The sequence below is a fragment of the Canis lupus genome, chromosome 17 (genome assembly GCF_011100685.1).
Source record: "Canis lupus familiaris isolate Mischka breed German Shepherd chromosome 17, alternate assembly UU_Cfam_GSD_1.0, whole genome shotgun sequence".
NCBI lineage: Eukaryota > Metazoa > Chordata > Mammalia > Carnivora > Canidae > Canis > Canis lupus.
The window spans coordinates 43948065-43965146 of NC_049238.1; the positions used below are offsets into that span (position 1 = coordinate 43948065).

The 17082-nt window shown below is 33.5% G+C and overlaps 1 protein-coding gene across 8 annotated transcripts in view; it reads right to left on the reverse strand.

The window, feature by feature from the left end:
- CTNNA2 (catenin alpha 2) overlaps window positions 1–17082 on the reverse strand; it is a 1087950-nt gene that overhangs the window by 40653 nt on the left and 1030215 nt on the right. For all 8 annotated transcript variants that reach the window (XM_038561604.1, XM_038561605.1, XM_038561606.1 and 5 more), the window contains one exon: window positions 3759–3864. In XM_038561604.1, coding sequence (XP_038417532.1) covers window positions 3759–3864 — 106 coding nt within the window. The remainder of the gene's footprint in view (window positions 1–3758; window positions 3865–17082) is intronic.

Sequence of the window (17082 nt, forward strand, 5' to 3'; positions counted from 1 at the left end):
AAGTATTCTTCAGTCTCTAACACTCACTATATAAAAGCTGTGAGAAGAAAGAGTTTTAGTGTCATATACCTTAATTACATCCATTTAACTTCATTTCTTTATAGCACATTTTAGGGAGGCCACAGCCAGTAGTTTAGAATGGTCAGCTCTACTTTGATATAATTCTGTAAAAAGAATATTGAAGATTTTCCAGAAAGTCTTATTGGAACTTTGCTACATGTTTATGAGTAATTTTACCAGTTGTCTTCTAAACTGTTAAGAAATCTAAATATTCTACAGGTTTTTTTTTTTTTTCCTAGTGGCCTATCCAACATTCACTATGTGTAGTTATTTTAATATGGATAACCAAAGCAACAGAGGCTGGAAGGAAATCACTCTGTGTAGTAATCTCTCTGACACAGCATGGATAGAATTTCAATTCAGTCAGTTGAGGGAAAAAAATATCACTGTTTCCTTTGGCTTTCCCAGAAAAGTATTATTCATTAAAGGAAGTCTATCACACTTTTTGGATCTCCATATTTATCAAAATTTTAGCAACATTATAAACTGTCTTTAAATAAGAGACTCTAAGAAGGATTATGACCACCGTTAGAACAATATATTGAAGTAGAATGAGTTTGAAACAAATTATAACAAACCCCTAAGAGTAAAAACAAAACTCTTCAAAGGTTGTTCCAGAGTCAACTAGGAGCAGGGATTCTGGATTCTCCTTGTGACTTAGTGGGTAGATGTCCATCAAATACAACTGAGCTTAGCTGAACATTTCCACAGACATTTACGTGACTCCCTAAAGCATTTCTGAGGCTTCAGTGCCAATGGCTATTTAGTCACTGAAATATATTTCTATTGCTATCAAAAGTTCAGTTCAAGATTCTGTGGGCCATCTCATTGTTCTAGCTCAGTTTGGTACTTGTAAAGGACATATACTCACCAGATCCTTGATGAAACACTGTAAGAATGAAGTACCTATAGCCAAAACTGAAGCAACTTATTTAAAATAAGAGTGTAAGAAAAAGACTCCAGGTAGTTTTCCTTCAAGCTTAAGAAAGGCAATTCTGAAAGAAGGAAAGAAAGAAAAGAAAAGAAAGAAAGAAAGAAAGAAAGAAAGAAAGAAAGAAAGAAAGAAAGAAAGAAAGAAAGAGAAAAAAGGAAGGAAGGAAGGAAGGAAGGAAGGAAGGAAGGAAGGAAGGAAGGAAGGAAGGAAGGAAGGAAGAAAGAAAGAAAGAAAGAAAGAAAGAAAGAAAGAAAGAAAGAAAGAAAGAAAGAAAAGAAAGAAAAGAAAGACAGTTGGTTCATTAATAATTTGAAGCCAGTGGTTGTGACATAGCCATTTCTTTAAAAAATGACACAGGGGTCTTTTTTTATCTAGAACACCATTATGGTACTTTTTTCACTAACTGCATTTATCAAGAAAGAATCCCATAGAGACTATTTTTAGCTTTCTACGAGTACTTAATACTGTAATATTTATCCTACTCCAGAGACCCATGTACTGAAAGGAATTAACTTTAAAATGATATCTCCCTAGAGGGCTGACAAGGCTTTCGATACAAATACCTTGCAGCAAATTAAACTGGAAGTTCTATCTCAATGGAAGAGTAATTAAAAATGCAACAGTCCGTAAAAAGTTTATATTGCTTGCGTATATCAAATCTTCATAAAAATATTTTCAGGGCAAAATAAAGGCAGCAAATCTACTCCTTGCTAATGCTCGTTCTCTTCTATTATTTAAAACACACATAAAAGCATGATAGACCAAGAAAAATAATTTTTGTATCATGGAAATAGGTGCAGATTTTGAGAAAGAGGAGTCCTATTCAGACAAAACATTAGCAAAAATTGCAAGTCGCTTCACAGCTGATGACAAGGAGAATGCCACAAAGAAAGGGTTATATTTAACCCTCATATGTTTATTTTAAAAGTCATCATAGAGTAGCATTTAAATACTTTGTCATTTAATTTCAAAACACATCCAGAATCCTGGGATTTGTCTGTGTGCACGGGTGGTGTGCTTTCCAGATAGCAAAACTGTTTTGGGCTAGGATTCAAGTTGCATAATTGTTGGAAATAAGGGTTTAAGAATGTAAAAGCAAAAACAAAAATCACAATAAAAAATATTGAACTCAAGGAGCCTCAACATACTAAGAAATAGTTTCAGTGACTGAGATTCAGAGTTTAATGGAAAAGCCATCCAAACTCCATCTACCTTCCCTTTTGGGAAGAAGTCCTTCCTCACAAAACTCTTTTCAGAACCACCACCAATTTCTTCTCACTCCACTCATCCCAAGTGCCCTCAATATTTGCAGTGAAAAACTGTGACATTCTTTCCTGCCTGGTGTATTTTTGTTTGTTTGCATACATACATGCATATTTTCAAGTACATTCACTGTCTCTCCTCTCTTTTTCATGAACTTTCTGGGATACATATGGAACTCTGTATAAAGCAGCTCAATTTATGCTGCAAACTGCAGGAAGCCTGGCAGTTGATACTTCCCTGAAATTAGCAACTTAGTAACGATTTGGTCTTCACCCTGCACAAATTTTTAGGGGATAGTCAAATGATGATAATATTTAATATATTATCTTTACTATCATTTCTCAAAAATTTAAAAGGAAGCAAAAAACATTCCCTTGGATTAGCCATCAGACGTAAAAAAATTAAAACAAGACTGTCTGTTGGCTTATTTTAAATGTAAATTTAATGGTTTAATCATGTATTTTTCTTCTTGGTATTAAGAAGATGAGTGAATTTGGTATTGACCTAAAGGACTCTAGAATCTGGGATGTTAAAGACAGCAAATATTTATGAGAACAGCTGAATATTAAGGAACGAAGGAAGAAAATGAGGAGAAGCAACTCAAAAAACATAGGAGAGTAGGGCCATCTACGGAGAAGGAACATCCTATGTCTCCTGGTGTCTCCAGAGAGCATCACTGCATTGCAGGCTAGTAAGCAAGTTCATGCTAAGAATGTTGTGTCCATGTAAATAATACCTTGAGTAATACTTTCTATTTCAGAATCTTATTTTATATTTTAAGACATTTTCGTTTTAAAATGGTTCAAAGCGTAAACCACTGTTACTTACCTGTAAAAGTCTACTGCCTAAAGTACCCTTATAAGGAATGGAGCATTATTGCAACAAGCCATTTAGAACAGGATTTTAGAGTTCCAATTTAAGCCACAATAACATGAAAAGTGTAGAAATAAACTCAAATATTCAAGGTGAGATTGAGAACTACTTTAACATGTATCTGATTTCAGTCTGAAAAGAAATAGAATTTCATTTATCTGTGATTCCTTTAAATCCAGATTAAAATGAAATCTGGAGGTTTTTGATTATGTGGATTAATCCCATTTATGTTAGTGCATTAATTATTACTAATTATAAAGAGCATCAGTACAATAAGATCAATATGAAAAAACAAAAATTAAAGTTCTTTTTGTCTTCCTCCTTAAGCACTTGACTTGCTGAATGAGGGCAGCCAGCATAATCCATTCTTTGGGAGTAATGTCTCTTAAATAGTGGGTACTCTGATTTCTCAAAATTTTGGTCATGGGCTTAAATGAGCCCCTCCCAAGTTGAATCTACTTTTGCCACAAGCTCAGTCTCAACAGACTTAGAGGACTGTTTGTAAAATGTTAGTGATTACAATTTATCTTTCAGAGGCATTTTATAGGGTACATAAAACCTATTACAGAACCCAAGTGCTAATTAATGATAATGCACAGCATGTGCTTGCTCTTCCCTCTAATATTACCTGATCAGCCACAGCACGGGCTAATTTGTCCATTCGAGAACCTGCTTCGGCAATTTTCTTGGCAGCATTAATAACATCAGATGTATTTTTCAATGGCCCTTTGCCTCTGAAACAACATATACCACATAATTAGAAATCCACTGTTGAGATGAAATAAACAAAACTACCATATTGTTTGTCTAGAACTTTGCTTTTATATTTGATTTTGCTGTGGCCACATTAGAGGAATTTTGAATGTTTTCTAGATTCACTTCAATTTCCATGTTAACAGTCTACTTTACCTCCATTCACTTTTAGGGAATATTTTTCCTATTTTGAAGTGGATGCTCGCATTTTATTCTTTACATTAATTTATTTTTAAACAGTGGTTCATTAAAAAAAGATGATCACCACAAGGGCAATAGGAATTTAATATTTAAATACTTGCCGTGTGTCTGTGCTATTATATATACTACTTCATTTGTGTTCATTACAACCCTAGCAAGTAAGCATCATTATTCCCATTTTAGAGGAGAGAAAAATGAACTAAAAATTATTAACTCATCTAAGTTTGATAAAGGTCATACTGTAAGTTCTACATTTAAATCAGAGTGAACTGAAACAAATGCACGTGCATTGTCTTTCATACCATGTCCAGCACTATATTGTATTAATCATATTTTTAAGTCTACTTTGGCACTTTGAAAAGCAATAATCTCTTGCACATGACTGGGAACCATTCAGCAAAAATCTCACAAATCTTTTGAGCCTTCACTTTCATTGGCTTGTAGGTTTCTGATACTGTCTCATGAAGGAACACACAAAACACTGTGACAGTAGATGACTTTATGCTTCCAAACCATTGTCCCATGTTTTCACGTAAGGTTTTCAATTTGGTGGACCATTTAATATCACATGTACTTTAAATATTTATTATAAACGAAAAGGAAACTATACTGCATCATAAATCCTTAAACAAAATGTAGCATGTAACTTTTCTTTCTCTTTTCTGAGAGGTAAATAAAACAATAAATTTATTCTTTTTTTTTTTTTTTTGGAATTGTTACTCATTCTGCCCTCCGTATGTGCATCTAAAAATCAATGCATTTTTTTTAAGGCTGCAAAATTACATTCCTATAGTTAGAAAATGTGGTGAGATGCAGAGAAAAACTACTCAGAAGTGATTTATTTAGAACATGCAGGGATATACAGAGTGGGCAATGACTGCCATTGTTATATAACAACATTTTATAAAATGGGAGACTTCAAATGGCTTCAGAAAATAAATATAAATGAAGGGCATTTTGTTCAGTTTCCCTCCCAATTTCCCTTCTGGTATTTTTTTTACATTCATAGCAGAAACAAACTTATATTGTATTCATGTCAATGCTTAATCACACATACTGGTAAGTTCAAAACTTAAGATATTTCATTTTGCTATGGTAACATTAATTCTTCCACAAAGGACATTGATTTTTTTTTAAGTTACTACTTAGATTTTTAAATATGACAGGGATTTCACATGCAAATTTTACGTAATGTGGATAAGATTCTTTGACAATCTGGCTCCCATTTTCTAACATTTTAAAAATTATCTCTAAATAACCTTTTCCTTGGTTTTGATGCTTTAAATTTCTTAAGGAAAGTTTAGATGCAGAATCTGTCAATGTTTTGTACTGTTGTCATTATTACACATTCTTCCATGACTTCCACACCTTAAAATGTTTTTTACACTTTTACTGTGACATAGCATCTGTTACTTTTTGCATCATCTTAACCCATTCACAAAATGGTACATGCTGCCTACTTTTTATTATCAACAATCAGGTATGTTTATTTATTTCAAGAATTTCAAAGGATCTGGGAAAACAATTCCTTGTGAACTTTATAGAACTTTCAACTGTCGATTGATTATGACATAATATGTGCAGTTAGTAAAGAACACTTATAAGATCTACATCTACCTGAGCCTCAGATTCCCAGCTTGTAGCCAAAGAATGATTAGAATCATGTCTTTTGTGATTACACAGAAGAGACAAACTAAGGACATCTTTTTAAAAAAAATTTGAGATTAGAGTTCATTTCGTAGACTCCGTTCTAATTCCTGAAGTGGCAAGTTGGTGATAGGAATGTATTTCATTAAATGAAACAGCAAAATAGAAGTTTTGAGATCATTTCCTTATTTTCTAGTTAAGGAAATGGAAACTGGAGGAGAAAGGCTAAGTGTTGTGCCCATGAAGATAATTGGCAGAGAGTGATACACAAAAAGAGAATTAGGTTGGGATCTCTGTGTCCTGTATTACAATTCAGTACTCTTTACTCTTTTTACTATATATGTTTCATTCTTATAAGAATGCTGAAGTAGTGATCACAGAGAAAAACAAATGGCTTTCATTACAAATATGAATGTATTAGAAATAATGAAAACAATAATTATCTGACTCAAGAATTTAGAAAGAAGTAGAAAAAAACTAATAAAATTTCAAGAACAGATTAATGATTTAGAGAATAATGAAACACTGGAAATAAATCTAGAATGGCTCCCTGCAAAAAAGACAAAGTGATGTAAAGAAATATACCTAGGGTGGGGGTGACTAGGTGACGGGCACTGAGGTGCGCACTTGAAGGGATAAGCACTGGGTGTTATTCTATATGTTGACAAATTGAACACCAATAAAAAATAAATTTATATAAAAAAAGAAATATACCTAGATTGCTATCAAGAAAAAATAGGAGAAAACAAATATTTAAAAGTAAAAAAGGTAATACTGAAATAACCTTAGAAAACAGAACATTAAAAAGCATCATAAAACCGCTTTCTTCAATACACATAAATAAATTTGAGGACCTGGAGGATGTAACTTCCTAGGAAAATATAATTTACCAGTGCTGATCAGAGAGGAGATTTTGAAAAATTATCTACAGAGTCTGATTTCCATGGAATAAATAAATAAGGGTGTTAAAGAGAAAGCTAGTAAAAAATTCAGTAAATCCTGGTAGTGTCACAGAGGAATTCACTAAACCTTTAAAAAGAAGATAATCCCAATGCTATTCAAACTCTTCCAGAATACAGGAAGTCTTCAAAACCAACTGAATTAAGTAATATAACATTGATGTTATGAGAATCAACTAATACAAACTATTTGAGGATGCTTATTTAGGTAGTAAAACTTTTTTTAAAAAGGAATTAAAAGAAAAAAAGAGCAAAGAAATTAAAGAAATGGCAGTTGAGTGCTAGAGTGGGTTCACACATGCTCACAAGAGCTGCTGTTAAATTTTCAGTTTAGTGAGTCAGTTGATGTGCTGGTTACTTGAAATGTGCCATGATAAGAGTACTTATTCCATGGAAACCAGAAAATACTGCATAAGTAATGGTTATTCCCCCCTTCAGAAAATCAGCAAGTGCTGTCAAAATTCAAAGTAGTAGTTATTACCAGTGGAAAGCAAGAGTACTGTGATCTGTGAGAGGTATATGGAGGCATCTGGAGCTAGGTGATGGTTATACAGGTTACTTTTACAATAATATTCAAAATGTATGTTCATATTTCATGAACTTTCTGTACATATCAATTTAAATAATGTTTATTCACTTATGTTTCCATCAATCTGATGGATATAAAAATTTGATTTCCATTTCTTTGATAACAGAGGAGGTTGTCTTTTTATTATTTATTGATCATTATTGTTTATCATTCATATATCCTTTTCTCTGGATTGTTAATATAAGTTTTTGCATATTTTTCTAATGACTTGTTTTAACCTAAATTGGTATCTAAGATCTCTGGGTATTTTGGATTCTAATCTTTTGTTATTTATTCATGTTTCAAATAACTTCTAGTCTTAGCGTGTATATTTACTTTCATTACAGTTTTTTAAATATAAATTTGAATTTTACTGGGCCAAATGTGTAAATCATTTCTACTAGAGTTTGTGCTTTAACTTATGACAAAGCAACCAGTAATATCCTCTGGGGAACAGTCTTCAATAAATGGTGTTGGAAAAACTGAACATCCACACGCAAAAGAATAAAACTGGACCATTATCTTACATCATACATAAAAATCAACTCAAAATTGACCTAAGACTTGATTATAAGATGTAAAACCATAAAAACCCTGAAAGAAAACATGGCAATAAGTAACTTGACATTGATCCTGAAGATTTTTTGTATTTAACAACAAAAGCAAAGGCAACAAAAGCAAAAATAAACAAGTGGGACAATCTCAAACTAAAAAGCTCCTGTACAAACAAAAAAATAAAAATAAATAAATAAATAAAAGGCCCCTATACAGTAAAGGAAACCATCAACAAAATGAAAAGGCAACTTACCAAATGGGAGAAAATATTTGCAAGTCATATATCTGATAAAGGTTTATATTCAAAATACATAAAGAATTCCTACAACTCAATAGCAAAAAAGGCAAATAATCCAATTTAAAAATGAACAAAGGATCTGAATAGACATTTTTCCATAGAAGATATACACAAACCCAACAGGAGCCTGAAAGAGTGCTCAATATCACTAATCATCAGGGAAATACAAATCAAACCACAATGAGAGATCAGCTTACACCTGTTAGAATGGCTATTATAAAAAATAAATGGCTGTTACAAAGGCTATTATCAAAAAGAAAAGAAATAACAAGTGTTGGTGAGGAGGTGAGGAAAAAGGAACTCTCATGCACTGTTGGTAGGGAATGTAAATTAGCGTAGTCGTTATGGAAAACAATATGGAGGCTTCCTGAAAGATTTAAAATAGAAGTATCATATGACCCAGCAATACGACTCATGGCTATTTATCCAAAGAAAATAAAAACACTGACTTAAAGAAATAAAAGCACCTCTGTGTTCATTGCATCCTTATTTACAATAGCTAGGATATGAAAATTTAAATGTGTTTTATATATATATATATATATATATATATACACACACATACATGTATATAAAATATATATATTTACACACAGATGTGTATACATACACACAAATACAAATATATAATATATATTATATATAGGAATTGGATTCATCTCTCAAAGAGTGAAATCTTGCCATATGTGACAACATAGATGGACCTTGAGGATATTATGCTAAGTTAAATCAGACAAAGACAAATACCATATGAGCTCACTTATAGGAGTAATCTAAAACAAAACAAAACAGAACAGAACAGAACAGAACAGAACAGAACCCACACAAACAAAGAAAATCAACCAACAAACCACACAGAAATACTCAAACTCATGGATACAGAGAACAATTTGGTGGTTACCAAAGGCTACGGGTGGAGGGTAAGAGGCAGGCAGGCAGTGAAATGGGAGAAAGAAATTAAAAAATACAAACTCCCAGCTGTAAAATAAATATGTCATGGGGAAATAATAATAATAATAATAATAATAATAATAATAATAAATTATATTCTTGAAAGTGACTAAGAGAGTAGATCTTAAAAGTTTTCATCAAGGAAACAAATTTGTAACTATGTATGGTGATGGATGTTAACTAGACTTACCATGATCATTTCACAATATATACGAACATCAGGTTTAAATTGTAAATATAAAAACAGAGAGCAGTATAATTACTCAGAAAAATAGGACAAGAAAAACTGCCAACTCCTAAATGGAATAATATAGATATTCAGAAGTGCTTTAGGTACTAAAGTGAAGTTAAAGCCATGTTCATCCTCACTGTTTCATGAAAATGAATTAAGAAAATTCTTTGAAACATCTGGAAAATGCTGACTATCTAGTATAGGATTCTGAACATTATCCGAGTTTTAAGAAAGTTTCAAAGCACAAATTTCTTTGAGTACAGAATCAGTGACGTGACCCACTTTCTCCACATCACAAACAGAAGAGAAAAGGGATAGAAAAGATAGTTGTGTCACTTGAGGGAATGGGAGAATCAAAGTTTACTAGATTCTTTATACTATTGTGCCAGAAGTTGGGTGCTAACTGTGGGGTAATAACCAGTATCTTTAAAAGAAGAGACCCTATACTCAACATAAGCACAAGGGTAGTATTTTATTTTAATGTTATCATTGCATGGATTGGGAGTGATTTCTGAAACTCCTTCAGACATCAGAGTATCTATAGCAGCTGTCCAAGAGGATTTTTGTAATGATGGATATGTTCTATAATTCTATACTGTTCAATATAGCATCCCCACATGATATAAAACACTTAAAATGTGGCTAGTATGACTGAGGAACTGAATTTAATTTGATTCAATTATTCCTTCTATTTTTAACTTTTCATTTTGAGGTAATTATAGATTCCCAGGAACTTACAAGGATTTATATGAGTATGTCCTATGAACCCTTAATCCAAACCCCCTTCAATGTTAACATCTTGCATAACTATAGTATAAGTATACAACTGGGAAACTAAGATTGGTAAGATTCATAGAGATTATTCAGATTTCAGCAGTTGCACATGCAGTTCTCTGTATATACAAGTTATAGGCATTTTATCACATGTGTAACTTCATGTAACTATTACCACAGTTAAGGCACAGAAATGTATTATCAACACAAGTTTCTCATACTAACTTTGTATCACCTGTCCCTCATCCATAATGGTAATCACCCATAGTTGACCCCGAGATGATAGTGACTAATCTGTTCTCCATCTCTATGTTTTTATTTCAAAAATGTTTATTTCAATGGAGTCATATTGTATTCATCATCTGAGATAGGTATTTTTCACTTTGTGTAAGGTCCATAAAGTTCATCCAAGTTGCTGCATCTGTGTATTCCTAAGTAGTCTTCTGTGGTATGAGTGCACCAGAGCTTATTTGACTATTATTCAAATGAAAGACATTTGGGTAGTTTTCACGTTTAGGCTATTAAAAATATGTCTGGTATAAATATTTGTGTACATATTTTTGAGTAAATATAAGTGTTCATACTTTGGGATAAATGCCCAAGAGCAAAATTACTGGGTCCTAGGATTAGTCCATTTTTAGTTTTAAAATTAACTGTAAAATTAATTAAATTTAAAAATTTAGAGCTGACATCAGACTCAATAGTGAAGGACTGACAGCTTATCCTCTGAAATCAAGAACAAAGGTGCCCCACAACGGTGCCCCTTTTGATACTTTTATTCAACATAATACTAGAAGTCCTAGCCAGAGCAATTAAACAAGAAAATAAAATAAAAGGCATCCAGACAGAAAAGGAAAATGTAAAGTTCTCTTTGTTCACAGATACATGATCTTTTATGAATGAAACTCTAAAGATTCTAAAACAAACAAACTTGGAATAAATGAATTCAGCAAAATTGTGGGAAATTAAACCAACGTAAAAAATTTGTGAGACCAGAATTACCCTGATACCAAAACTAGATAGACTCCAATAAAAAAGAGAACTACAGGCCAATATCATTGAAAAAAATGGATGCAAGAATTGTCAATAAAACACTAGCAATCTGAATCCAACAATATATTAAAAAATGATTTACCACAGTCAAGTGGGACTTATTCCTGGGTTACCAGAGTGATTCAATATTCATAAAACAATGTGTTATACCATATTAATAGAAGAAAGGGTAAGAATTGTATGATTATTTCAAAAGAAGCAGAAAAAGCATTTGACAAAGTACAACTCCCACTCATGATAAAAACCTTTAAAAAATAGATTTGGGGGAACATACCTCAATATAAAAAGCCTACATATGAAAAACCCACAGCTGTTATCATCCCCAACAGGGTAACACTGAGACCTTTTTCTCTACAGTCAAGAAGACAGAGGTGTCCACTCTCACCACCGTTAACATAGTCCAGAAGTCTCAGTCACAGAAATCCAACAACAAAAAGAGACAAAGGCATTCAAATTAGCAAAGAAAACGTAAAACTTTCACTATTTGCAGATGACACAATACTGGATATAGAAAATCCAAAAGACTCCACCAGAAAAACTGCTAGAAATTACAAACAAATTAAGTAGGAGAGTATTATCCTAAGTGAAATAAGTCAATGGGAGAAAGACAAATACCATATGATTTCACTTACATGTGTAATCTAACAAACAAAACAAGCAAACAAAACAAAACAGACTCATAGATCCAGGAAACAAACTGTTGATTATCAGAGTGGGGATGTCTTGGCAAGTCACAGGATGACATAACTAAAGGAGATTAGAGGTACAAACCTCCAACTAAGTCAAGGGGATGGAATATTCAGCACAGAGAATATAATCAATAATATTGTAATAACTTTATATAATGACAAGTAGTAACTCCACTTAACATGGTAAACATTTTGTAACATATATAGTTGTCAAATCACTATGTTGTACACCTGAAACTAATATTATTGTATGTCAACTGTACTTCAATTAAATATATATATATATATATATATATGGAAAAAAGTGTAATACTGCATAAAGACAGACACATAGATCAATAGAACAGAATAGAGAGCCGAGAAGTAAATGCTTATGCATATGGCAAAATGATTTTCAACATGGTTGTCACAAGACCATTTAACAGGAAAAAAAATATACATTTTCACAATTAACAAATACTGTTTAGAAAACTTGATATCCACAGGAAAGAAAATATTGTACCATATACAAAAATTAACTCCAAATTGATCAAAGATCTCAACATAAGAACTAAACTATAAAAATATTACAAGAAAACACAGAAATTTCCTGGCATTAGATATGACAATGGTTTCTTATATATGGTACAAAGAACACAGGTAACAAAAGAAAAACTGATAAATTTGACTATACCAAAATTTTTGATACTTTTGTGCATAAAAGGACACTGAAGAGTAAAAAGGAAATCTATAGAATCAGGGAAAACATTTACAAATGATATATCTGATAAGGAGTTAATATCTGTAATATATTAAAAAATCTTACAATTCAACACTAAAAATAAATCAACCTGATTTAAAAATGAGCAAAGGCCTTGAGTACACACTCCTGTAAAAAAAAAAAAACAAAAAAAAAAACAAAAAAAACAAAAAAAAACAAACAATGAATGGCTAATCAGTATATGATTATTATTAGGGAATACAAATTAAAACCAGTGAGATACCATCTTACACTCATTAAGATGGCTGTTATAAAAACAAAAACAAAGGCAGGAATTAAGTATTAGCAAGAATGTAGAGAAGTTAGAATCTTTGTGCACAGTTGATGGGAACGTAAATGGTGCAGCTGATACGCAAAACAGTGGTTCCTAAAAAAGTTAAACATCGAATATCATATTACCCAGCAATTCTACTTAGTATATACCTCAAAGAAGACATTTGTACACCCATATTTATAGCATTACTCACAACAGCCAAAAGGTGGAATCAATCCAAGTGTCCAACATGGATGAGTGGATAAACAAAATATGACATATACATATAATATTATTTAGTCTTAAAAACGAATGAAAGTCTGATGTAGGCTACAGTCTTAAAAACGAATGAAAGTCTGATGTAGGCTACAGTATAAGCCCTGAGAACATTATGCTAAGTGAAATAAGCCAGTCACAAAAAAACAAATGTGCTATATTTCAACTTAGCTGAAATACTTAGAGTAGTCAAATTCATTGCCAGAGGTGTAGGAGAGAAAGGAATGGGGAGTTAGTGTTCAATAGTACAGAGTTTCTGTTGGGGAAAATGAAAAATTTCTAAGAGTGATGGTGGTGATGGTTACACAATAATATAAATTTATTTAATGCCACAGAATCGTACACTTAAAGATGTTTAAAATGGTGAGTTTTATAATATACATTTTCACAAAAAAAGTATTAAATAGCCATGTGCTAATGTATTTGACCACACAGGTTTAAATGAACCATAGTCATCTAAATAATGCATAGTGGAATAGAAACCATAAACAAATGGCCAACAGAAAAAAAAAAAAAAAAAGAAAGAAAGAAAATCAGGCCTGGAAAAGAGAATATAATGTCTGAGTCTTCCTATCAGTGAAAGGAAATGTTGACAAAGGAACTGGGCCTATTGGCTGTATTGCTTCTAGTCTCAAAATATTGTCTTACACTTTTTGTGTTTCCTACCTTAAACCAGATCCGCTATTTTAAACATGTTAAAAGGTGCTTTGAGGAATCTTATGATCTTAAAGACAGAAACCATAATATTGTTCCAACTGGAACATGTTTTTAGTTTTTTTTTTCTTTTTTGAAAGAACATCAAGTCATAGAATTGGCTCTATTATATAGGGTCATGTAAACTTTTCTCTTTTGGTAATAGGCCATTCTTACTTACATAAGGCTCAATATCTGGAAGCTTTCCCAGGAAGAGATCATTTAAAAAAAAGAAAGGCATAGAAAACTATTTCTATATCACTGCTATTTACATTTACCAATGAATTCACATTTACTTCATGGAAAGGTAATAAGTATTAATGGGACAAAGCAATGTGCGAGTACATTCTGAGTTAATGTACTCAGTATCCAGAATTCTGAAATTCTGAGTTATTCCCAATTAAAAGGAGTATTTGTTATATAGCTTTCTCAATACCTCTAACTTGTCAACATACTGTGACTCTCCAGTAATGATATAAAGTATATAGGAGTGTATTTGCAAATGTATTGAATTATAGATGCTTCTTTTTCAGAACCAGAGTTCCATAAAACATGCTTGGAAGATACCACTTTCACCAATTAGCTGATGCAGTATGATACATGAAAACAGCATAGTAGAAAAGTTGAATGAATATGGGGAATAATGAGGAGTAATGGAACTGTAAGATCATGACTTCAACTATTCATGGAAGTCACATTTATGTTATGGCCTTGAAGTTAAAGTAAAAATATGTACAAAATTGAGAAATAAGTCTAAGGGTCAATAAAGGAAGGCCTTGAGTTTCAGTCCAAGATCACCTTGAAGAAAAACCTAGAACTCACTTCCAAATCTACCCCTACTTATAGAGCAGTTCCTCTTAAAGAAGAACTGAGGTCTGACTAAACAGATTCTGCACACTAAAGGATCAAGAGCCCACAGAGAGAATGGCAAGAGAGATAGAAATACAGTAGCAAAGGTAACCCCTAGCCCCAACAATGAAAACTACAGTGGATAGGAGCAGCATTGAGGGACTATGAGCAGATTCATGTGCCCTGTGGCACCAAGAAAAAAAACCATGGTTTTAAAGAACAACTAGAATACAACAGAATGCTACCAAATTGTAGGGGAACTGCTGGAACTCTCTTCAGGCTGGAGGCATTGAAGGCATGATAAGCATCATGGTTTATGTCCCCCCATCTACCTTAATAACAGAGTTGGAGCATTATCTAGGCACCACAGCTGGCCTGACACTTCAGGGAACCCTGAGTCCCGGGACCTAAACAGGCCTGGATGTTTGGCAGTACAGGAAAAAAGGTATAGTTTAAAAGAGCAACTAGATTATAAAAGATCCAGCCCTAGAACTCTGCCAAATGGTGGAGGAGCTGCTGAGACTTTCTAGCTCAGGTGTCCTAGTGAGTGCCATGGTTTAAATTCCCCCACCTCTTTCATAACATGGATGGGAGCAGTGTCTGGGTGCCCTGGCTGGCTTATCATCTCAGAGAACTTTGGGCCCTTAGCTCATACCTGTCCAAGCTGTCTCACCAAGGTGGCCCTAGTGTGGTGCATACTAAGACATCCTTGGTCAGTGCACACTAGTTGCCAAAGTGACACAGGTGCAAAGTACCCTCAAACACTCCAGGCTTGCACTACTTACCTCCAGATCAGTACACCCTAGATACAGAACATTCCAGGACCTCCTGGCTCAAGCTGACTTCAGCTCTAGGCCTCCCACCAGGGAATTACCCTGCAAAGATCATCCTGGGAACGCCTGGCCCATGCACACCTTAGCAATTGCTGCCCTATCAGGGCACCCCTGCACTGAGCACCCTGAGATACCTGAGGTACTTCCACCTCAGTTTTAGTTGTCCTACTTGGATACCCTATATGCAAGGAGCCCCAGGACCTCCTAGCTTACACCCACTTTATCTCCCACTCTCCTGCCAGGATGCTCTCTATGTAAAGAGTCTTAAGGCCACAAAAGTTCACACCTACTTCAACTCTGGCCATTGAACCAGGGCAGCCCCAGAATGGAGTTCCCCAAGACCCTCATCCCTCACCAGCCACAGCTCCAGCCAATGAAGCACACACAATGAACATAGGAGACAACCATAAAAGACCATTCCTTCAAGTTTAGGACAAGTAGCTATTCTGCTAAATTCATAGAAACAAACAAACACTCAAGCAAAATGAGGAAACAGAGGAATCTCCAAATGAAAGAATAAGAAAAAAGTAATGGTCATAGAGATGCCCATTGGATTGGAGGGAAGAGTGAAGGAACTTAATGAAAACTTCAAAAAAGAGAAAATATAAGAAAGAACCACAGTTGAAGAATACAAAAAAATCAAAATGAAAAATAGATTAGAGGGAATCAATAATAGATCAGAAATACAGAAGAATGGATTAGCAATCTAAAAAACAGAGTACTGGAAAACACCTAAGCTGAACAGCAAAAAAATAAATAAAATTAAAATTAAAAAACTGAAATTATGTTAAGAGATCTCTTGGACAGTATCAAGTGAGTCAACATTTGCATTATAGGGGTTCCAAAAGAAGAAGAGAGAGACAAAAAGGGGAAGAGAACTTATTTGAAGACATACAACTGAAAACTTATCTAACCTGGGGAAAGAAACAGACATCCAGGTTCAGGAAACACAGAGTTGCAAACAAGATGAACCCAAAGTGGCCCACACTATGACACATAATAATTAAAATACTGAAGACTAAAGATAAAATTTTTAAAGTGGCAAGAGATAAGAAACACTAGTAACATGCAAGAGAAACCCCATAAGACTATCAGCTGATTTTCAGCAGAAACTTTGCAGGCCAGAAAGCAGTGTCATGATATATTCCAAGTGATGAAAAGAAAAAAAAATACAACCGAGAATACTCTAACGGGGAAGGTTATTATTCAGAATTGAAGGAGAGACTAAAAAGTTCCCCACACAAAAGTTAAAAGACTCCATCACCACTAAACCAGCCTTACAAGAAATATTAAAAGAACTTCTTTAAATGTAAAAGAAAAAGTCATAATTGGAAGAAAATTATGAAAAAAATCATGAGCAAAAGCAAACATTAGAGATAATAGAGATCAATCACTTATAAAGCTACTATGAAGGTTAAAAGACATGGGACACCTGGGTGGCTTGGTGGGTGAGCCTCTGCCTTGGGCTCAGGGCATGATTCCAGGGTCAAGTCCCTCATTGGGCTCCCTGCATGGAACCTGCTTCTCCCTCTGCCTGTGTCTTTGCCTCTCTCTCTCTTTCTCATGAATAAACAAAATCTTAAAAAAAAAAAAAAAAGACAAAAGTAG